Source organism: Siphateles boraxobius, unplaced genomic scaffold (genome assembly GCF_051911475.1).
Source record: "Siphateles boraxobius isolate OS27281-9 unplaced genomic scaffold, OSU_SipBor_1 41, whole genome shotgun sequence".
NCBI lineage: Eukaryota > Metazoa > Chordata > Actinopteri > Cypriniformes > Leuciscidae > Siphateles > Siphateles boraxobius.
Window position 1 is genome coordinate 6881428 of NW_027509042.1, and position 24152 is coordinate 6905579.

Sequence of the window (24152 nt, forward strand, 5' to 3'; positions counted from 1 at the left end):
AAACATATTTTTATTCCCAGGCATTTTAAAATTTCTTTATTTCTTTCTCGTTTTTTTTCTATGTAACATTGTTTATTGTTTTGTATGTGTTGTCTATTTTTATTCTTTGACTTTGTTCAGCGCTTTGGTCAAGTTTTGCTGTGATAAATGTGCTATATAAATAAATTTTACTTACTTACTTTTTAGTTACTCAATTTGACCTGGAAAAACAAGCCTTTTCATAAAAGATCAAAATATGTGATTTTATATATATATATTTAAAACATATAAACACAATTTATATAAAGATTATGATTTTCTTACATTAAGCCCAAAAAAAAAAAATCTAAATTACTTCATTTTCATTATAGAATTTTTTTTTTTAAAAATCATTAACCCAGACACATACACAAAAAAAGCGTCACGTCATCGACCCTACTAAATATGCATGCTTGGAACGCCGCTTTGACCAATCAGCTTACAGGACCGGAACTAACTGTTTTAGAAAGACACACTGAGAAGAACAGTCTTGTGCTTCAGCTTCCAGTAACCAATCCTCGTCTTTTTTCGGCAGTCGTACAGAACCACAGCCTTCGGCGCTAGGATCCAGAGGGCAGGGCTTTGATTTCTCAACTAATTCCTCTGGCAAAAAACGAAACGCTCTTATGCACAACTTCCTGGATAGAGAAGCGGACCGCGCTGAATGTGATTGAAGCAAGTGACTTTTTTAGATGCGCGGTCGAGAGAGAGAGCCGCTGTACAGCAAAGGACCTGAACGAGCACGAGCGTCTGAAAGTGCCTCCGGTTGGGATTAACTTGAGAATGTAAAGATAATGTAAAGGACGCCACAGAGAGCAGAAGTGTGCGCGGATTGTGGGCTGTCCGAAATGTCCCACGAAACAGGCACAAGATTTGTCGCCGGTCATTAAAATCGCCTTGGTCACTCGTAATTATTTTGGTTTGTCAAGTTAGTGTGTTTCCTTCCTTGACGCTTAATTTGATCCGCCATTCCGTGTTGCTCTAATTGCGCATTTGGACATGTGGAGACGAGGATCGTGTCGTTTAGGGATGTTGTGTTTGACTTTATCAGCGCTTCTCATCCAACCCATCAGCTGTCATCCCGGTAAGAGAGGCCTTTGTGCTTAATATTTTATAATCGGAACGAACGGTGATTGTGGGAGATTTCTCTGCAAAAAGTTATGTTTAATGGGCAGGTGCATTCGTGTCGATCAGCGTCAGAGATCATAAGGCAATAAGAGTGATTGTGTGCGTTTAGGGCAAATATGTGCATTGCAAAGCAAAAGGATCATAACTGTAGAAAAGGTGCACATGTGATTGAAGGTCAGTTTCGCAGTGCTTTGTGACAGAAGTAAAGGCTTTAGTAACAGCTCGTCTGGTCTCACGGACTTGATTGTTCCCAAGGTGATGTCATCCAGGCTATGATTTATGGTATCCAGAAACAAGTAGAATTGACTTCTATCAATGAAATGTGTTATTTCATTTTTTTATTTTAATTTATGCAATTTGTTTGAATTATTTTTTTATTTTATTTAACTATTTTATTTAATGTATTCCATTATTTAGATTCTTTTAATTAATTTAATCTTAAAATATATTTTATTTTTGGCTTTTTATATCAGGCTGGAAGATTAGCGTTCAGTAATTCGCCTGCATGTCTTGTATTCTTGTGCATATGAAATTAATTTGAATTGTAGAAAAATGCCTTTAAGTTTTTAAGAAGTTCATCCAGTTTGTAAACAGATGCATTGCAGATGTTTTTATCATTACAACAGCATCTTTGTTTTTTTTATCCATTTCATCACCTGCAAATTCTCTCATTTTATATTTAGTACCCCATGGATTTAACTTGTTAAATTGCTGCCTTTAATTAAGTCTTCCATTTTAGTCAGTTGAATATATATATATATATATATATATATATATATATATATATATATATATATATATATAGAAATAGATATATATGGTTTGCTGATCTTAGATGGTTTAAGCTGGTCTCTTAACCAGGCTAAGTTGGTTTTTAGCTGCCAGTCTGACCATGTGAAAAACACCAGCCAATAGACCATCTTGACCAGATGAGAAGACCAGCTAAGACCAACAAACCATCTTAAGCTGGTTTAAGCATGTAAATAGTTGCTGTGCTCAAATGTTAGTGACATATTTAGTGTAAATCTGATTCAGTTACCATTTTGTGGTTTTCCTAACCAGGGCTGTAACCATCATAGACATTGAAGGGGACTATTAAATATTTAGATTAGTAGTAGTTGACCAATATTACATTTATTTGATGCCCATGAAAATGCACTTTTACTATATTGCATAATTATCTCTGGATATTTGATATGAGAATATGATTTTAATTGTATTATCATCATATTACCATTGCACTGAATCATAATGAATCACAGTCACCAATTACAGCCAAGAGAGAAGTTATAAAGGCAATTCTTTTTGAATTTCACAGATGCCAAATTTCCCTTTTAATCTGTTGCTCTTGGACACTCTTGACATCATGTGAGCATAGCAAAAGGCATCCCAAGCAATAAGTCTGGCTTGAAATGGAACATAACAAATTGAACAAACAGACCCTTTCGCCACTCCCGTTAACAGCACTGAAATATAGGCTTGAAAATGTGTTGATCCTTTGTTACTCATGGATAATAGCCTGTGTGGGTGAGCAGATGAACGGAACACGACGGACATCGCAATTCAGTGTTTCCTTTTCCTGTCCCAGCCCTCATTAGCTTTTGTTATACAGACACTCGCTTTTGTACACTCACAGATCCTGTCCTTGCTCTTCTATTAGTGGTATCATATTTCTATAGAAGTTGAGATGGTCTGTATGTAGGGCAATGGTTAAATTGCAAGTTTATATAACCTCTAATGGTAACAGCCTGTTACATCAGCTTGCGCAATGTTTTATGAGAAGTTACATTTGACATCAAAATCAGAACAGATGTTTTATTCTTATTGAAGACAGGCTGGCCACTGGGCATGAGCATTCAATGTTAAAACGTTCTGACCCAAGGCCGTTCCCCATTGTCTTCACCCAAGCTTCTCAGAAATGAAAGGGCAGTTCATTATTTGTTTCAGGAAGGGTTGGGACTTCCGATTATATAATTATTTTTGTTTCTCAATTCCATTTGAAATATATATTGTTTGTGTGGCTCTGATTTTGCTTGCATTGTTGAGACCAAATATATATAGCAGCTTAAAAATACTATATAATGTCTTGATGAAAATGTAAAAATATCATTAAAGGTTTCCACTCCCAGTCCCCCCACCATGACAAACAGTGCTGGGTAGTAACTGATTATATGTAATCTGGATTAGGTTATCAGGTTCCTTGAGTATTTGTAATTGTATTAATATATGTTGTAGAATGCTCTTAGTCAGACTACAGGTTACTTTTATATTGATTTAATGATTTCATATTTTTACAATGCAAGTAAATTATTAATAATTTAATGATTCTCCATAACTCTTCTTTATTTATCTTTTAAGTTTTCCTTTCTAAAAAAAGCCTATTGCTTAATGCTTCTATACAGGGGTTGGACAATGAAACTGAAACACTGGCCAATATAGTGCCCATATCATGCCTATATATGCATCGATCTTCACTGATTTTACATTCCATCAGTAAGACCAGAGTGTGAAGGTTGAATTAGCAGAGAAATAGTACAGCTGTACATAAAATATTGAAATCTGCACAACATAATGGGTGACATATCAGAAGAGCTCAAAAGAGGATACACTGGCTCATCTGTCACCAGGACAGCAGGTCTCTGTGGTGTATCGAGAGCTATGGGTAATGTCGGCATTACACCACGTAGGACGAACCACATCCAACAGGAGTAACTGTCGACGCAAGAGAAAGCTGTCTGTCCAGGAAGTTGAACAGTTGAACACCATGGCCTGCATAGTCACCAGATTTAAATATTTTTTATATTTTTATTTTTATATTTTCAAAGATTTGAATATTTGGGTATTTTGGAGGAGCAAGACAGGAAACGTTTTCTTCCACTAGCATCATATAGTGACCTGGCCACTGTTCTTTAAGAAGAATGGATCAAAATCCCTCTGGCCATGACTGTGAATAACTTGTATCTGTCATTCCCAAGATGAATTGATGCTGTATTGGCCCCTAAAGGAGACCCTGCCTACACCATAGTAATAAATTATTGTGGTCTAAAACCAGGTGTTTCAGTTTCATTCTCCAACTCCTGTATGTTTGGAAATTCTTTTAGATTTCTGGAATTGTACAGCTGTAATTACATTGAAAATGGAGATGATTTGACCAGTGAATTTACAGAAATCTTTTCACTTATAAGGAATGTTTTCTCAAAATTGCATATCTAATCAACTCCTGACTATCTCATGTTAATTATAATTATTTTAATTATCACTTAGAGAGTCATTCAACCATGTATTACTATGTCTTTGGAAGGCTTTTGTCTTTCATACATTAAAATGCAAACTATTAAACTATTCATTCATTTGAACATCTTTGACCGAATGTATATGAGATTTTAAGTCAAAAATTTAACAACACATTCGCACATTCATGGTCCATTTTGTTTCGGAAATCCTGACGTAATGCACTTTATGTTGTTTGTAACAAAGAATGAGATATATGTTATTTCTCTTAGAGCTGCACGATTCTGGATTGTTTTTAACTTCAAATAGAGATCACGTTTCTGAACACACAACTAAACAAAATAACATGTAATTTACTACAGGTTCTGACAAAATGTTAATTGCTGCAGTCTATCTGAAATATTTGATTAATTTGAAATTTTTTTTTAAATCAGTTTGTATGAATAATTCAATGACAAATAAAAAATGTAACAGTCGCGTGTCGCCACCTACTGGCGTAACAATGTCATCGAGGTTGTTTGAAGTGGCAAGTTACTTTTAAAAGGTTATTTGCTCTATTTTGATCGCTTTCGTAGTGTGTGTGTATATATATATATATATATATATAAACTACAAACTTTTATGTCAGTGCTTCTTTGGTAATTTGAATATTTGTAACATAGCGATGTTAAATAAAAATAGCGATGGATGAAAAGATGGTTTTATACCTTGATAGAAAAACTGCTTTCTCTAGGTCAATGGCAGCACAAACGCATATTTGAATGTTCGGGTGTGATTTCTCAAAGGTTTAATTGACACTAGTGAATCATTGTGATCGTGTGGGTATTTGAATTCGAGATCGCTATTTCTCTTTGCGATTAATCATGCAGCTTTAAAAAAAAAAAATCGACATGGTACAAGATTTTACAAGATAAGGTAGGTCAAAAGTAATTTAAAAATAGTCAAAAAGTAGTCCGATTATATTATCTCAAATATGTACTGTATTAGATTATATTTCTAACTAAAATTTTTGTCAGTTAGTAACCTACTACAATTTGTCAGTATGTACCCAGCTCTGAAGACATACGTGTGTGTGTTTATCCAAGGGCCATTACCACAGTCAGTCACATGTTGACAGTTCACGTCTGAGCAGGTTTTGTGTTAAATTTTATGCGCACCCTTGAGCTACACACTCCTGGGCGTTTGTTGATGTGTTAAACCTATATCAGATGCGAAGTGGTAACTTTGCGAGTGTGTGCACCAGTGGGCAGTCACGTGCGGAAGGTCAAAGATCCCCGACCCCTGTGGGTAGTGTCTATCATCTCTTCTGGCTGACACCACAGGAAGCTTCTACTCGACACCAGTATCCATCAAGGGCCTCTTGTCAAAAGATCCTGGATTTTTAATGCTCTACCTTGCCCTTCAGTCTTTGTTGCTACACTCTCGGTCTCTCTAATGAGGAGTCCTTTCCTGTGTGATTGAAAGGCAGTCGGTGCAATAAAATCAGAAAAGAAGCCCTCTACTCCTCTGCCATTCATATCCACCCATCACCAAATCCCTGACCTGCATACAAAGAGTCTGTAAAGCATTTAATTGAAAGCAGAGAGTAAAAAATCAATACGCAGGAAGCATTAAAAATAATGGGAAGCAGTGATCCAGATCCATATTTCATATCCATAGATGGGTGTGACTTTTACATATGTCACTGGTTCACTTTAGCGTGCATTTTACAGTCTTTTTAAACTGGATTGGAGTTTTGACTGTGGGCAAGCGCTTTAATAGAGTGTTTTAAAGTTTTAGTTCCCAGGAAGATCACTTCTGTTGTAACACGCCTTTTAGACCCAGATATGGCTAATAAAACACTGGCATCTCTCCCCACAGTTTGTAATTACTTTCTGTGGTTGGAATTCAAGTATAAAGCCGTGATGATTTTAGACACCTTTAGATATGGATATGGTATGAATCTGCATCTGTTGTCTTTTATTCCTGAATTCTGCGGTGTGTGTGTGTGCTTGTATCTGCTTCGTCGGCAGTATGTTGTCAGCAGGGGAAAGAGTCTCCCCTCCTCCCATCCTTTTTTTACTCATTTTGCATAGTCATTTTGTCATTTAACATTTGTAGCAGATATGCACAATATACGAAGTAGATAATTATTGTTATCATGTCATAGTTACTTATCAATTCACAAAGTTTGGGGTAAGTATGTTTTCTTTTTTTAAAAAAGAAATTAATACATATTCAGCAAGTATGCATTAAATTTATCAAAAGTGACAGTAAGGACATTTATAAATATAATATTGTACAACTAATTCCATTTCAAATGAATGCTGCTTTTTTAACTTTCTTTGTATCAGTCCTGAAAAAATATATCACTTTTTCCACAAAAATATTTAGCAGCTGTTTTTCAGAATTTATAATAATAAGCAATGTTTCTTCAAATCAGCGTATTGGAATGATTTATGAATGATCACATGAGACTGAAGACTGGAGTTATGATGCTGAAAATTCAGCTTTGATTAAATTACATTTTAAAATATATTACAATAGACAAAAGTTATTTTAAATAGTAAGAGAGTAATTCATAATATTATTGTTTTTACTGTATATCTGATCAATTAAATTTATCCTCGGTGAGACTTCTTTGTTTTTGACTTGAGACTGAACAAACAAAAAATCTTATCAAAGAACATTTAAAAATTACGTAGTGTGATTATTTGTTTTTATATAACTCATATTCATATAGGGGTATGTATTAAGTGCTATCACTTTTATAAACTATTAATTTCTCCTGGCAGATTATAAAATCCCTTTGGCATTGAAGGAGGGTAACTAGTGACCAGAATGTCTTTTACTCAGGCTAATAAGTGACCACCTAGCAACCTCCCATAACACAAGTTGTGGTAACTTAATTTTGTCAAGGCAATGGGTTTCCTCATATTAAGTAAGTAGACTGAACTCAGAAAAACAAGTTAGTTTTAAGTTAAGTAGATTGACAATGTAATTTTAATAAAATTAAGTTAGTTCAACTTCAAACAAAAAGTTATCACAGCATATTTTCTCATGTTTTATTAACTTTTACTTGTCAGAACTTGAAATTTTCAAGAACTTAATTTTTTCAATTACACATGAAGTTTATTTACTTAATAATTTAAAGGCAACGGTTTCCTCACTTTTTTAAGTTGTCAACTGATCACTTTTTTACAGTGTTAGCAAGTCATGGCAATGCTCAAATAAAGCCTAATATCATAGGTTCCACACTCACATTTTCTAATAATCAGAAACCTACTATGCATAAATCAGTGCAGTGATCTCTGTCTTGAAGATATTTCTTCTTAATGAGGGCAGTGGTTTTTGAAGATGTACTGCTTTTTCTCGTAAAGTGTCTTCTGTTTTCTGTTCGCCACCAAAATCTATTCTAATTAGTGCTTCAAAAGAAAAGGAAATGAGCATTTGTGTAACCCGCTCCCTATTTCAGACCTAGTTTTCTTGACTTCTTCACCAGCTGAGTGAGTAAACGCCCAGAGCAGAGGAGATATTTACATTTTTATTGAGGTGCTGCACACAACTGGAGGCCAGGGCTCGGGTCAGAGATTCTTTAGCCACGAGCTCTCTGTGAGTCCTTTATCATATGTTTCCAATTGCCACATGCTGCGCTTTGGATCTCCTGTGTGGTTGATGAAGGGCCTTGACCTGCCGCATCCTTATATCGATTCCCAGCCCGACTGTCCAATCACCCGCACCAATGACACCACGAACCATGTTAAAAAGGCTTAGGATGTTAGGAATGAAAGACTGGGATTTGGTTCTGCTGGTTCATAGGCGCTTTTGATGATGCTGCTGCGCATGAGCGAGCTACTGAGCTGGAAGGCGGTCTAAAATGTATAATTTTATGTGAGTGGTACTTGTATAGAATCTAATTGCATGTAAATTCAGTTCTATGCAGACATGATAAAACTCGCAGCTATGCGTAATAGCTGTGTTTTGTAAGGACTGTGATTTTCAGAGATAACAATCTGATGGCAGTAATTGGATGTCAGTCTATGTAGCCTCTCGCCAATGATTCGGTTAATTATACGTTATTTTAAGAGAGAGGTTATATTATTTTAATATGATGATTGATTAGTGGCCTTAATAGCCTGACAGCTTCTGAAGCCTTGGAGTGGATCTTTTTCTCACTCTCTGTCACACATTCACTTTGTCCTTCTTTTTCCTTCTCACTCACTCTCTTTCCTGACCGTAATACTTTTAAGATATAAAAGTATGAGAGATTTATCTCGCCCCTCGACTTGTTGGAAGCCCATCCAAAGTGCTCCGAGAAGTGGTAATTTCCTTTTCTCAGATGTATTACAGATAGTGCTGAGGGGGATGGACATGTGCACAAAACACACACACTTTGTTCCCAGTGTCCTGTCTGTACACATCCACAGAAAAACCCTTTTGTGGTTTATTTTGAAAGCCATGAAGTGAAAACACTGATTGTGATTACATGAAGTCAGTATGAAGTGCAGACATGATCAGGACTCAACAATAAGGATTTTTTTTCAGATTTATATAAATATATATATATATATATATAAAATGTATATACTGATTAAATATCAGTAAACACCAGTATATTTAGCTATTTAGACATGTTCAGGGCTTAACAATAAGGATTATATATATGTGTGTGTGTGTGTGTGTGTGTGTGTGTATTTCCTTATTGTTGAGCCTTGATTATTGCGAAACTGTTTGTGATATCATAACATAATTTTAAACCTTTTAATCTGAGATTGTTTTGCCTGCCCTTTGTAGTTAGTGCTTTACAGCAGGCAAATCATGTGATTTAAGAGCTGCTTTTGAGTAGAGTCTTTAGAAAACATTATAAGACTACAGCTTCTCTAAGGGGATAAAACACAATCCGTCTCAACAAGCATCACATTACATTGACATTTTTTTTGTCAAACCACAACAAACCACAATAAATAAGTTTAAAACAATAAAATAAACAGAGTACTTAAACTGTTTTCTCAGAGCAATATATAAATTAATTACAGTAATTAAAGTCCATATTTTCCAGATGTTCCAATAGCTTTTTGTTTTTTAGTGCTTATGATTTTTATTACTGTATTATATTATTAATGTATAATAATTATGGACATTTTAATGACTTAAGATTTTATCAATTTCCATGACTTTTCCGCACTTTTAAAATCCCCTCAAATAAGCATATTCCTTAGTTTGAGGTTACTTTAAAACATTTGAGATATTCATAGAAAAACACAGAATTGCATGCACAAATTAAAATATTTTTTCTTTCTAAAACATTATCACTTTAGACCAGTGTTTCTCAACCAGAGGGCCGGGGCCCATTAGGGGACCTGAGCAAATTTCCAACGGGGCCGCAAAATAGCTTAAAATTATTGAAAAATAACACAAAATGTAAGATAAACCGACTAAAACTTAAGTTGTAAGCTGGCATTGTTTATTTTTTTAATTTGTTTCTTAAACAACTGTCAGTTTTATTTATGAACAAATGAAAAACGGTCAGTTTTTCTCACTGTCTCGGAAAACCTGGATTTAGTTTCGGTTAGAAACCTAGATGAAAATCAGTAGACAAAACCTTTATGGTACTGTGATTATGTGTGTCCTTGTAAAGGTTGTTACAACTCACTCAATTGCTTGATAATTAATGGCGAAAATGTGTTTGCCCTTTCCTCAAACCTATAACATATGATTAATCCACCTAATGGATTTGCCCAAGCTTTTGATAGACTCAGTCATGGAGCGTTTAGCTACTATAGCTGGTAAGTCCTCAGTGTTAGCTTTGGCAGCTTTAGTGATGGCTACCGGTCTGAGAAACTCCGTCTATAGGGATCTTAATTACACTGTAATTATCTTTCACACCGGGCAGATGTTAAGGCATTCTCTGCTCTTTAATAGCCTCAATGGAATTTTACATTATGCAGTCTACTTTGCCATTTTCATTATAGTCATGGAGGATCACGTAATTCTCAAGTGGAACCCAACGAGGAAGTCTATAAATCTGCGGTGTCTGTTTAAACGTTGGCTTTTCTACACAGGAAGTCATACTGTATTGCTGTTTAAAATAGGTCAGTCTTCTACTAAACAATGAAACAATAGGCCATCACTTGTTCCATAAATACAGGATAAAGCCAGGATGTTGGTGGTTTGCGAAGACAATATGGGCTGGCTTGCTTTGACTCCAGACTTTCGTGGTGCAGGGTCCACATTGTCCCCTGCCTTTTGCTTTAATACTATAGATAGGATCTATTCTTCCTTTTGGACATTGATTTATCCTCGATTGAGTGAATAAGGAAGGATAAAGGTTTAGTACTTATATCTGAGATTTTACAGATTAAGTTACAATAGGCCATCTCTTTGAATGGTGAGGCAAAGGGAACCATACCCACCTTCGCTTTTTAAAAAAAATACAAAAACAGGTGTGCTATTATTTTTTTAAGATGTTTAGACTTGGGTTTGGGATCTTTTGAATTACAAGAAACCGCAAATTTCTGAACACCTTAGCAATAACCTAGCAACACTCTAATAGCCTAGCAACTCCCTAGAAACCACTTTGTATACTGTATTATTCTTTTTTTTTTACCTCGGAACTTTGGCAACTGGTCAGAAGTCATGCAATACTGTAAAACAAAACCCTTCATAACACCCTATGAATACCCTATTTAGATCAGTTTAGCAATGACTACAAATTTATTATATTTTGTTTTGAATAATTTCTGAACACCTTAACAACTAGCAATGCCACTGAAACTGCTCAGAAAACAACAACACTGGCTTAAGGCCCTGATATACTCACGGCGAAGTTCTTTTTCGTTTTTCGCTTAAGGGTAAAACGAAGTTTGAAATACTTGAGCAGTTAGTAAACATCTGAGCGACGGTTAGGTGAATATGTAAATAATTATGTGCTGCGTGCTTTCCTCTTAATAACAAAATAAACACACAGCAAAAATGAGAAAACTGCAAGATTTTTTTTAAATAAAGCATACGAAAAGCATCTGATCATAGCATCAATATGTTTGCACAAGCACTGCAATTCGGCACGCTAGTATAGTCACGTTTATTTCTATATAGCACTTCATTTAGATTGCTTAAAATCAAGCAACTTTATCGTATTAAACATGAAAACAGTGTCAGTGTCACGTTTCATCCGAAGTACAACTTCATTTTCTACCATAAAGCGTCTTTCCAGTGTGTTCATGTTTTTACTCACGGACGTCCGATCTTGACGAACTGAACAGGAGAAATGAATTACGGAATCGCCAATGGTACAATCGAACAATGGTAGTACAAAGATGTTTACCAGCTGTAACGAACTTTTCCTGTTTTGAACTCCAAACGAAGTTCGTTTTGGCCTTATTTTCTTAGAAATAATGTCACATATGTCACACAGTTTGTTCTTCGATTTGGCTTGAAGTATATCGGGGCGTTTAGCATACTTGCTGTGTATTCTTTGCTCAGAACTTTGGTAATCGGCCAGAATTTTATAAACTGTGAAGCAGTTTATAAACACCTTATAACAATATACACTAGAAACAATTTAGAGCACTTTTGCAATGACTTTGCATGTTAATGTTTCACTCATATATATATATATATATATATATATATATATATATATATATATATATATATATATATATTAGGGCTGTCAGTTAAACGCGTTATTAACGGCGTTAACGCAAAACCATTTTAACGCGATTAATTTTTTTATCGCGAGATTAACGGTCTTTTTGGTCTAGCAAACTTTGTAGTTTTTTTTCACATGCTTTTGCAACAGGACGCGGCATGCGCGGCGCTGCGCTATGAAACCCATTCATTTCAAGGGCTTGCGCCGTGCGAGGACGTTTTGTTGCTTCGTCGACCAAAGCGCAAGTGGATCTAGACCGGAAACAAAACAACAGGCACGCGCACACACACTTGTTTGGGCTTGCGAGCCGGCCAAATAGGTTAAAGTTACGTTTTGAGTGGATGACGAGCGCGAGACGCCGAAATGGATGCCAATAAGATTCTGAATGGAAAGTTTACTTTGAAAAAGTTGCCAAATGGTTCCATTGACTAGACCAAAGTGATATGTGTGTTTTGTCGTTATGAACTGAGCTATCATCATCGCAGCACGTCGGAAATACCACTTGATGATGGCCAAGCACACACACACACACCTAATGTGAATTCTCCGCCCCCTCGTCAATATCAGTACCTCGTCAGTATTTCTTTCACCCTTTTATTGATGGACAGCAGGGCCGGACTGGGACCAAAATTCGGCCCTGGCATTGGTGGTTTTCACCGGCCCAACTAATTGATGACGTTAAAAAAAACGTCCCCAGAATCTGAATTTTTTTCCCACTGAGACACACCATACAAAGCAGCAATGACTTTAACACTGTAGGCATACGTCATGATATAAGACTGAGGCGCATAGACTTTAGTCCATACACATTCACAGCACACACTAGCATGGAACAACGGCCAAAAACACACGCACACACGAGTATGGCACAGCAGCCAAAAACACATGCACACACACGAGCATGGCACGGCGGCACGACGCACACAACACAACTGCTTAATAAAGAAAAAGCACCATGACCAAACCACAATAGAATATATATGATAAAAAGAAGCATGACCTACCTTATTAAATCAGCAGCCGTTGCATCAGCGCGCTCTTCTCCACTACTCTTTCAATGATCGGCCACTGACATACTAGCAAAATTTATTTTACTCTTTCCCCGCTTTTGGTTGCGTACTCTTGACGTGGAGCATATTACTTTGGGCAGAGGGGAGGGCCTCTGCCTATCACTTCCGCATGCACGTCCTGCCATATCACTTGCCAGTAGCTAGGGGGAGAAACCCCCCTATAAATATGGGCCGGCCCATCTAGTTTTTTCCGGGTTTCTCACGTATTTTAGCTCTTTTCCCGCTGTCTTCCCGTTGAAGTATTTTCCCGTAAAATATCCCGTATTTTTACACTCTGATTGTGTTAACTCAGAACACGCAACTATCTGTGTCTGTGAAGTGGCGGCTTGCACTTGGGTTGCTAGACCTCCAGTAAGGCAGGTGGCAGTATACAGACAGTAGCTTAGGCTACTATCGAAGAAGAAGAAGACAAAGACGGTAGCAGCGGCGCGGGCGCGAGCGCGAGGAACATAGCGAGGAAGAGGGAAAAAGCATGGGAAAAAGTAGCGGTGAATTGAATTTGAAATGATCAAGGAGAGCAACGTGGTCAGCTCGGCCCAAAACAATAGAAAATAACACCGGCCCTTCTGGCATGTACCAGAATTGCCAGATGGCCAATCCGGGCCTGATGGACAGTGTTACATTGTGTTACAAAGAAATTATTTGCTCCAAGTGAGAATGTTTGTGTGAAATTGAACACAGTATTGCCTATGTTGTTTTCAATAAAAAAAAATGTGCACAAAGAAAGCAATCCACTTTTTTCATGTTGATAAGAGCATTAAAATGAGAAAATATAATGAACTGAATGAAATGAAATGAAATAATGAACAAAGAGAAATCAAGAGAAATTTAGAATAGATAAAAATGTGCGATTAATCGCGAGTCAACTATGACATTAATGCGATTAATCGCGATTAAATATTTTAATCGTTTGACAGCACTAATATATATATATATAATTTTTTTTTTATGGTAACAATTTTATCTGGAAAAAAAAAATCATTGAATGACGCCGGGCTGTCAGCCATATCTAGGAAATCAGAATATCATAGACTTGGGTTAAGACTCTTTTGAACTGAGGCTGTTATAAACCACCTAGCAATTACAGTAAGTCCCTTGAAACCATTCAGAACACCTTACCAAGTGCATTGCATACTGTAGCCTATAATTTCTTGCTCAGATCTTTGGTAATCAGTCAATACATCTCAGAATCTACCTAGCAGCATTCTAGCAACCACCTGTAGTATTTTAGCTATGCAATAGAAACCACTAAGAAAGCTATATTTGCAATCACTTTGCATCATTACCATATTTTTTACACGATATTTTCACTATTTTGACACTTTTTGTGCCGGGCAGGAAAAAAAAACATCGACTTTTGACATTGACAGAGGGTCTCCAGCTATATCTAGGGATCAGAATATCATGTAGTCTTGGTAGTGGGCTCTTTTGATTTCAAGACAATTAGCCAACGCCTAGCAATCATTCAGAACACCTAGCAGCCACTAGCAACACCTTAAAAACCATTCAGAACATCTTAGCATTTGCTTAGCAAATAGTGGGAAAGTTGTCAGGGATTGTGGTGAGGTTTTTGCATGGGCAATCACCACTCACATTTTCTTATAAAATTGAGATGTTTTTGTATTTTTAGGAAATATGCACATTTCTGATGCAACTTATATGCCCTGCTCTGCCATGCAAAGCTCTCAACCGCAGTTCGAAAATGGTTTAGTAATTAAGATCTTCCTATTATAGCGATTTCACAGTTTGTAAGCTGGTTTCACACACAATGACACATAATCTCGGGTCAGCTCTTTAACCTGACAGCTTTTTTTTTTTTGATGATCTCCACTGGGTCGACAACTGGCAAATGTAAACACTAACCGCAAAAATAGATTATGAAGCCGGAGCGCGGAAGCAGAGGCCCAGTTAAATATAACTCAAGAGAGCTTCACGGTCGGCTCTCGATTCTCCCTTTGAAATGCAGCTGTAACAAAAGTAGATTATATTTCTTTGTGGACACAAAGAAAAATCACTCGCATGCCGAATCGTTTATCAAAGGATTGTCTGCACAGAACAAACCACCAACCAAGGGTTATCGCTGCCGTTTATTTCTCCATGCACGTCAGGTGCTTTAGGTAGGAGGGAGGAGTCGTGCATCTATTATGCTTTTCTGACCTTTTCCGCTTCTAGGTCTGTGCGTGCAATGTTTGCCCTTTAAAGAATTGCTTTAGAACACAGTGTAAATGTCCACTGTGCCATTTAAGGATGTTTGTGCCACGGATTTAGAGCTTGATCAGTAAAGGTCGACAAAGAGAGGGATTGTTAAGAAAGTTGAGTAGTGCAGACGATGGACTCACCTGCTGTGACCTGCGTGTTGAATTAGGATGTTGAAGCGCGCCTCACTTTTGTTTATTTACTCTTTGTGCATTTTACTTTCTTGTTTTACCTTTTTTTAACCTCTTGAAAATGGTTTGCACCTGAAAGCGGATGATTGCTTCTAACTGAAAGTCCATTACACTTAAAACAAAAATTATAGAGCCTACTTTCACTTTTTATAAACATAAACATATTTTTGTATTTTAGTATAAAACAGAGTTTGACCAGCAATGATAAACAAACAGATGTCTCGGTGTTTGATGCTAATTCATGTGAACATTTTTTTATTTTTCTGTATGGTTTGCTTGTTTTGTTGTAGTTATTATAGTGGCTATTCAAAAATGCAAAGCCTGATGGAAAAAATTCTTAAAATGAAATATCACTTAGCCATTGCAATACATTTGATTAGAACCATGTCACAAAAGCATCAGCATTTTAAGCGTGTTTATTTGTCGAAAAAGGGCCGTGGTGGGTGTTTCGGCTTAATTAAACCTCTGAGTTCTCATGTTAAAGTGTGACGGGCTATTTTCAGCACACCTAGTGGGAGAATGGGTTGTTTATGTATTATGAAGTCCGCCGAGAAGATTATGTGTGCATGGTAACAGTAGCATTATACTGTCATTTATATGTGGGTTATGTAACAAATTACCAAAACAAACTGCAATATTTAGTTCTGATTGGTATTTAAGTGGATTTTGTCTTCTATAAGGATTTTTTTGTTTTTGTTTCACAGATAAGAAATTCAGTACACCCTGGCAGGATTAATTTTTTTTGAAAGAAAGAAAGAAATTAATACTTTTATGGTAACACTTTACAATACGGTTCATTAATTAACATTAGTTAATGTATTAACTAACATGAACTAACAATGAGCAATACATTTGTTACAGTATTTATTAATCTTTATTAATGTTATTAATTAATTTTAATAAAATACAACTGTTCACTGTTACTGTTCATTGTTTATGTTAGTTTACAGTGCATTAACTAATGTTAACAAATACAACCTTTGATTTTAATAACGTATTAGTAAATGTTGAAATTAATATTAACTAAGATTAATAAATGCTTAAGAAGTATTGTTCATTCTTAGTTCATGTTAACTCAGATAGTTAACTAATGTCAACCAATGAACCTGATTGTAAAGTGTTACCACTTTTATTCAGGATGGATGCATTACATTGATCATGTGACAGTATAGACATCTAAAATGCTACAAAAATGCTGTTCTTTTAAACTTTATATTCATCAAAGAATCCTAAAAAAAAGGTTTACACAGAATATTAAGCATAACTGGATTTAAAATTGATAATAACAAGAAATGTTACTTGAGCACCAAATCAGAATGCATACTTTTTTCCGGTAAGTAACAACTCAAAACACCTGAGCTTGAGTCAGGAATAATGTATTTCAATTTTTAAATAACATTTGAAAAGTGTTTATTAATTGTTTGACTTCACCACTTACCACCACAAAAAATGTAAGATGGTACAGCCAAATATAATATAAGTGAAATCTTAGCAAAATAACCATTGGAGTGTCTAAAATGCCGCCCATCAACACCTTAGCAACTACATAGAAACATGCAATGTCACATTTTCTTCTTAAAATGTAAAAATTATAGTTAGGCATGTTATGTCATTGCTAAAAAAAAAATATTGTATAGTTTTACATAGTAGATGTAACAGTTGTGTGTAAGAGGACATCTCACATCTGCTAACACCTGCGTGTCCTTGCATGTACGCTTTTACCCATGTGTAGGTTGCCCAGGTTACCCGTTATGTTGATGCTTGTGAGTTCAGAGGCAGCAGTTCCTCTTTAATGTCATGTTTAGCGGCACTGAACTGCATAAATGCACCTGGCATCCCAATCTGCCAGTGCACATATTTCCTGTCTCTTATATCCCTCCTGCCTCATAACAACAAGCCCACCACAGGCACACACACACACACACACACACACAGCTCACCTTTACCAAGCCATCTTTCATCCACTTTATTTGCGATCTCCTTAAAGCGTCAAACGCCAGACATGTAAACATGTTCCCTCAGAGGACTGGTTTGCTGATGTGGCGCCTGCTAGCTGGTAGCTACTGTTTTAAAGGCCCATGGGAAAATACTTCAAACAAGCCTTGCGTTAGCACTAAGGTATCGAGTCCATTATTTTAGGTCGGAACCTAATGTTAACCCTTTGTATGAGCGATGAGGAACTCATTACAGGTTAGTGTTCCCTATTCATAACCTTTGAATGTTTTCTGATAGCTTTCACACATGCTAATTGTCTGCTATGCCAGTACAACGCTCTACGTAGTCTGTTGCTGTCCATCAGGGATTAAACAATAAACAGACCCAGACAGGTCGCTAACCAATGAGAGCAGCTCTAATTGCTTACTAACCAATAAGAGTGGACGTAATTGCTGCAACGGAGGGAATCGACTTAGTGCAGCCACTAATTAATCTCCAAAGTAATGATGCAAGTGAGGGCAAGAGCAGAGCGAAGGATTGGAAAATCTGTTTATGCAAGAGTAGCAGCACCAGGGTGTCTTCGCCCCAGAGACCCAGTCACTTTAAGACACTTTGAAGTGAGATAAAATGAGGAATTGCACTTCAGTTCTGAGATCTGATGACTGCTTGACAAGGTGGTCTGTTTAAGTGCTCACAACATGTGTGCATGCGTAATGTGTTGCATATACATCTGGGAATGGTTTGTTAAAGCTGTAGTTCGGGTGAAATTGAAAATGTTGTCGTTAATTCACCAAATTTCTACATGGCAGGGAAAAAACGTTTTTGTCTCAAAGCAAAGGTGCCTCAAGATAGGGGTACGTTCACATTGACATTGGTAAACACATTTGAAATAAAAATGGAAACATAATTTTTCATTCAAAAGTTTGGGGTCAGCAAGATTTTTTTTTAAAGAAATTTATGCTTTTATTCAGCAAAATATATTTAAGCAAAAAATGCTGCTCTTCTAAACGTTCTGTTCAGAACCCTTAATAAATGTCTCAGTTTCCACCAAAATATTAAGCAGTTTTAAAATGCTAAAAAATGTTTTAAATATTAAAAACTGGTTTCAACATTGAAAATAAGGAACATTTCTTAAGCACCTAATCAGCATAACAGAATGACTTCTGAAGGTTTTAGTTTTCAACATTTTATAATGTTTATAATGTATAATTTTATATATTATTTGTAATATTCATAGTATTTTAAACAGTATTTCCTGCATTTTGGAGGGAACTGTGTCTATAAGTTGAGCCGCTTACAGCTACCAATTTCGGAAAATGCGGCATTTAATATTTTATGTTGAATCTTAAGCCAAATTAGATTGGGAATTTACCAAAATGTATGGTTTGTATTGTTAGTGGAGAATTGACACACAATTTATTTCACCTGCCACATATCATTTTCTTTTATAGTTCCAAAAAAAAGTCACATTTCAATCACAGGCAGCCAAAAAAGTATTGTTTTTAATGATTGTGAAAAAAAATGCTTTAAAGCTAAATATGGCAATGTGAAAAAACGATTGCACAGTTTTCTGGATGAAGTAAATTTATATATTTTAATTAGACTTATAAATCTAAATTAACTTGTTTTATTCAAGTCAAAAACAATATTTATTTATTTATAATATTGTCCAATTAATTCTAAGTAAACTTGACTAAGCAAATTGACTACATTAGATTACATCAACTAAAATCTTATTTTAATTAAGTGAGGTATAATTAGCTCCTTAAGACAGTAACTGTACATTTATAATGCATTTTTAGGTTCACATTTATTTATTTTTCTTCAGAGACCATTAATAGATGCACTTATAAATGTCTCTTCCTGACAAATGATCTGCCATATGGTTGAATAAAGCAGGAAAAGAAGCTCTTTATAGTTCAGAGTATCTTGAAGAGACAGGGGTCTCTCATCAGGAGGCTTTGAAACACACAGAGCAAGATAAGCAATGTCTTTGCAAAGCCAAAGGGAGGATAGTGGCGTATACCAGAAACAGAAATTTGTACTTCTAGGGTACTTCTGCTTGAAATATTAATATGTCTAGAAGAAGTCCTATCCTATACGCCCCAGAATGCATCTTTCTGGTGCACACCAGGAAGTGTACACTTCCATGCCATTCCATCCCATCATCCTCAGCAGTCGGTACAGTGAACTCTGCCCACCTCTCCAACATGTTTCATCATAAGAAGTGGAAATGCTTATATATTTCATTTCGTTCTTTGCAGTGAGGTTCAGTTCATTGTCCTTATTTCCATAATCTAATCGAATTAATGTATTGGAATCTGATCTCTGCACAGGATTCCATGGACATGGCCCATAGTGCACTCTCTCTCTCTCTCTCTCTCTCTCTCTCTCTCTCTCTCTCTCTCTCTCTCTCTCTCTCTCTCTCTCTCTCTCTCTCTCTCTCTCTCTCTCTCTCTCTCTCTCTCTCTCTCTCTCTCTCTCTCTCTCTCTCTCTCTCTCTCTCTCTCTCTCTCTCTCTCTCTCTCTCTCTCTCTCTCTCTCTCTCTCTCTCTCTCTCTCTCTCTATATATATATATATATATAATATGCGTGTGTGTGTGTGTGTGTTTTTAAAGAACTCTTATGTTCACCAAAGCTGCTTTTATTTGATTAAAAATATAGTAAAAAGAGTAAAATTGTGACATATTATTACAATTTAAAATAACTGTTTTCTATTTTAATGTTATTAAGTGTAATTTATTCCTGTAATGGCAAAGGTGAATTTTCAGCACCCATTTCTTGTTTTCAGTGTCACATGCTCCTTAATTACATGATCTTAATTACACCAACATTTTTAACAGCAATGTATCACTTTTTCAACAAAAATATTTAGCAGCACAACTGTTTTAAACATTGACAGTAATAAGAATAATAGAATAATTTCTAAAGTATCATGTGACACTGAAAACAGTATATAATTGTTCATATATATATATTGTGTACAATTATGCTGTTATTTACAATTATTAACAAATACGCTGTTTTTCAGTTCTTTTGTTATAGCCGATTTATTTGAGTGAAAAAGAATAGCCCCAACAACCTGTGCATCATTAAAATGACTGCGTTTTCTAGACAGAAACCCACAGTTAAGCAATCATTACTCAGGGTGTGAATTTGTAAGACAGCTGTGAAAATGAAGATGAAAGACTATTGGGGAAAAGTTCCAGATAAACAAAGGCATGTATGAGAAGGAAAAACAAATCTCCCTTATTCTCCATGTCGATTAGATGCCCCAGAGAGCACTTTTTGTTCAGTTATCAGAAAGTCAGCTCCTGCTGCTGTGAAGAGGCTGTCCCTCAAAACCCTGCATGCAGAAGGAGACTTATGAAAGAAGGCACAAAGAGCCAAATAATCACTTTGAGGCAGCTACAGAGTTCAGGAGCTGAGAACAGAATAAAGGTGCACTAGTCAACCATATAAAGAGCTCTGCAGAGCACTGGCCTATATTTGGGATGTTGGCACAGATGGATGAATGGTTTGTTCAAAATTCTGCAAGGAAAGTTGTTTAAGTTTGCTATAAAATCATTCATCTTTAAGCAGTACAGTGATCTCCAATATTAGGGTTATTAATAATTAAATGAATAAATACAAATTAATATTGCGGATCTATTTTGAAAGTATTGAAATCTGAATTACAACCTGGAGCAAGATGTGTAATTTGTATATATTTGCCCCAAAAGATGAAAAGCTGTCATTGATGAAAATTAGAATGCTGATAATGAATGCTTATTGTCTTTGCAAAGATTGGTCCTTATGACCTAACAGCTTAGTTCTGGATGAAATCCCTGCATAAATAAATATAGGCCTATGTAAATGCAGAAATATTATTAATAACAACAGTGACCAAACATTGTTCACATCTATCTAAAATGCTGTGCTTTTTACATTTTTGAACTTCAGTGCTTTCAAATATAAACGTACAGCAGCCCATATTCAGTATTTATTTATGAATGCATGAATAATGTGTGTAACAATTAAGTTTAATCTAATTGCATTTTATAACAGAAACATAAACATATAAGTGTCAATTAACTTTTAAAGAATGATAGTATAAGCATATTTTTCAAGCAAATCATTTCATAAAATCTTTTTTTTTTTTTTGACACAGCTTTTCAAAAGTTTGGGGTTGGTAATATTTTTTTAATAATTTTGAAAGGCCAACAGTAATACTGTGAATATTACAATCTAAAAAAGATTTCTATATGAATATATTATAATATATTCAATAATATATAATTTTTTATTCCCGTTCCAGTCTTTAGTGTCACATTCGTGTGTCACAACAATTAATGACACCCAATACTGTCACATGATCCTTAGAAATCATCGAAATTTGGTACTCAATAAACATGTTTTATTAATATCAATATTAAAAACTGTTTACAAAAAGTTATATTCATACTATATATATATATATATATATATATATATATATATATATATATATATATATATAATTCAATTTAATTATATATATATATATATATATATATATATTTATATAGTATATATTTTGGTGGAATTCTTCAAGATTATTTGATTAATAGTATGTTCTGAAGAAAAACATATTTAAAATAGAATTTTCATTTTTTAAACAATGTAAAAGTCTTTACTGTCACTTTTTATCAATTTAATACACCCTTGCTGAATAAATACATTAATTTGGTATTGATTAAAATGACTGACCCCAAACTTTTGAACGGAAGTACTGCTAAAAAGTAAGACGTAGTAACAAAAGGTAACACTTTCTGCTTACCAAATGTTACAGTTAAAGGGTAACTAAACACTAAAACAACTTTTTTTAGTTAATGATCTGTAAGAATGGAGTTTCATAAATGCTGTTCATTGATTCCAGTAAATTTTTTGACATTTGGGTTTAAAGTGTTTTAATTCTACAATATATGGTTTAAAAACGTGCTGCCCTCTTCAGTTCGAACGGTGGCTACTGCAGTTTAATTTTTTCTATTGGATGTTTGCGGTGGTTCGTGACGCAGCGGTTGTTGGTGACGTAGGCAGGTTCCATATAAAGAGCTGAGCCTCAGGTGCACGCCCCCCTCCGCTGGGCTCTGCCCACTTTTCCAGCATTTTTCAAATATTGCCAGTGGGTGGAGTCAGGCTCTGACCAGGGGTTTAGTTACCCTTTAATGTGATTTTAAGTGTGAATTAAGTGTCCAGGTAATTTTTCAGACCACTATAGAACAACATTTCAGTTAAAAAACAAATGGTACTTTTCCAAAGTACTGCAGAGTATAAGCACAAATGCATGCCAATTCTAATTCATGAACTTTCACTCGACAAGTGAGAGTGAAAGATGCCTGATAATCAAAAATAAACTTTCTTTTAGTTAAGCATTACCTCCTACTACTACTTATTCAGAATTACAAATCATTCTGTTCTTTAGTAATTATGCCGACCAGAACTTTAGCTGGTGTGGGTGATTCTAATAAGAGGAGTGAAGTGCCAGGTTTTTCACAGGTTTGGAGGCCCCGCTGAGTACTCTTTGAGTGTTATTATTAGTGGTATTATTACTTTTGATTACTTTGTCAAGAAACACTGCGTGTAAGCAGTTCTAGTGAAGCAGGCTATGAAGGTTAAAATTTTCTTCCTCCGCTTCAGGATTAAGCCAGCATTGAATACACATCTTAGAGAAATATAGGAATAATGAGTTCCATTTTCTAAGGTGGACAATATTGCAGCACTGATAATGTTATGCATTGATTGTCAATAGAAAGTCATTATAGCATCATCTTAATTTTTTCTCTGACAGCTTCACACGTGGAAACTGAGCATCGCGGGAGCTCAGGCACTCGGAGAGAGCGGAGGGCGTCTGTGGAACCCTATTGGGCGTATTCAGGTGAGTCATTCTCTCCTTTGACCAATAAACAATGAAAATGTGTGCGCAGCAGCGGTAAGCAATAGCAACAATGTTTACTCCGCATAAGCCTGTGTGTCTGTGGGGAATCAACCCTATTGGGAAATTTAATGAGTATATTTCCCTTTGAAAAGCGGCAGGTGGGTTTGGTCTATTAGTTTTACATGTTTTACAGCAGAAAAAGACCACTTCGAGCCACTGGGCGAAATCGATTGGAAATGCTTTGTCTCAGAGGAGGAATTTTTACATAATCTATATCTCCTCTAACTCAGCAGAATCTGCGAGCAATTGCTGGATTGTTTTTATTCCGTACTTGAATGGCTCTTATTGAGAGTTATGAAAATGAATCAATCAATGGCCTCTGATGGACATACGGTCAATAGTCGCGAACATCAACTGCTCTAATCTCGTTTCAAACTCTTTCTTTTTTCTCTGCTCGTATTTCCAGCTGATCTTTTATCTTTTTATTTCTGATTTCTCTCGTTCCTCTGGGCGTCTGAACGGTTCGCTTCATCAGCTCTGACAGACCAGCTCCGGCTTGTTCTTTGCCAGCGTTCTGACTTGTGTCTGTGCTCAGAGAAATGAGGAACATTTATGCCTGTAGTTTCAGCTGCCCTCTAGCATGGAATGATCTTTAAATGATGCTCTTTCCTTTCTTTGGCGCTTGCTGGCAGCCATATATGTGTATTTACCATGTGAAGTCATGCGATAAGCCCCGCAAGGCTTTTTTCCTCAGTGTGCCCGCTCTAATAGACGATGCAGCGTTTTCCAAATGTCGTTTCCATGATCTAATGATCTGTTTCAGAGGATGCGGTTTTCTGAGATATATTTTTTGTGGG

The 24152-nt window shown here is 35.8% G+C and overlaps 1 protein-coding gene across 2 annotated transcripts in view; it reads left to right on the forward strand.

Moving 5' to 3' along the window:
* The first annotated feature begins 477 nt into the window (after nt 1-477).
* The window catches only part of ca16b (carbonic anhydrase XVI b), a 90033-nt gene continuing 66358 nt past the window's right edge, over nt 478-24152 (forward strand). For both annotated transcript variants that reach the window (XM_077198021.1, XM_077198022.1), the window contains exons 1-2: nt 478-1102; nt 23209-23295. In XM_077198021.1, the coding sequence (XP_077054136.1) occupies nt 1018-1102; nt 23209-23295 (172 nt within the window). In that variant the 5' untranslated portion in view covers nt 478-1017. The remainder of the gene's footprint in view (nt 1103-23208; nt 23296-24152) is intronic.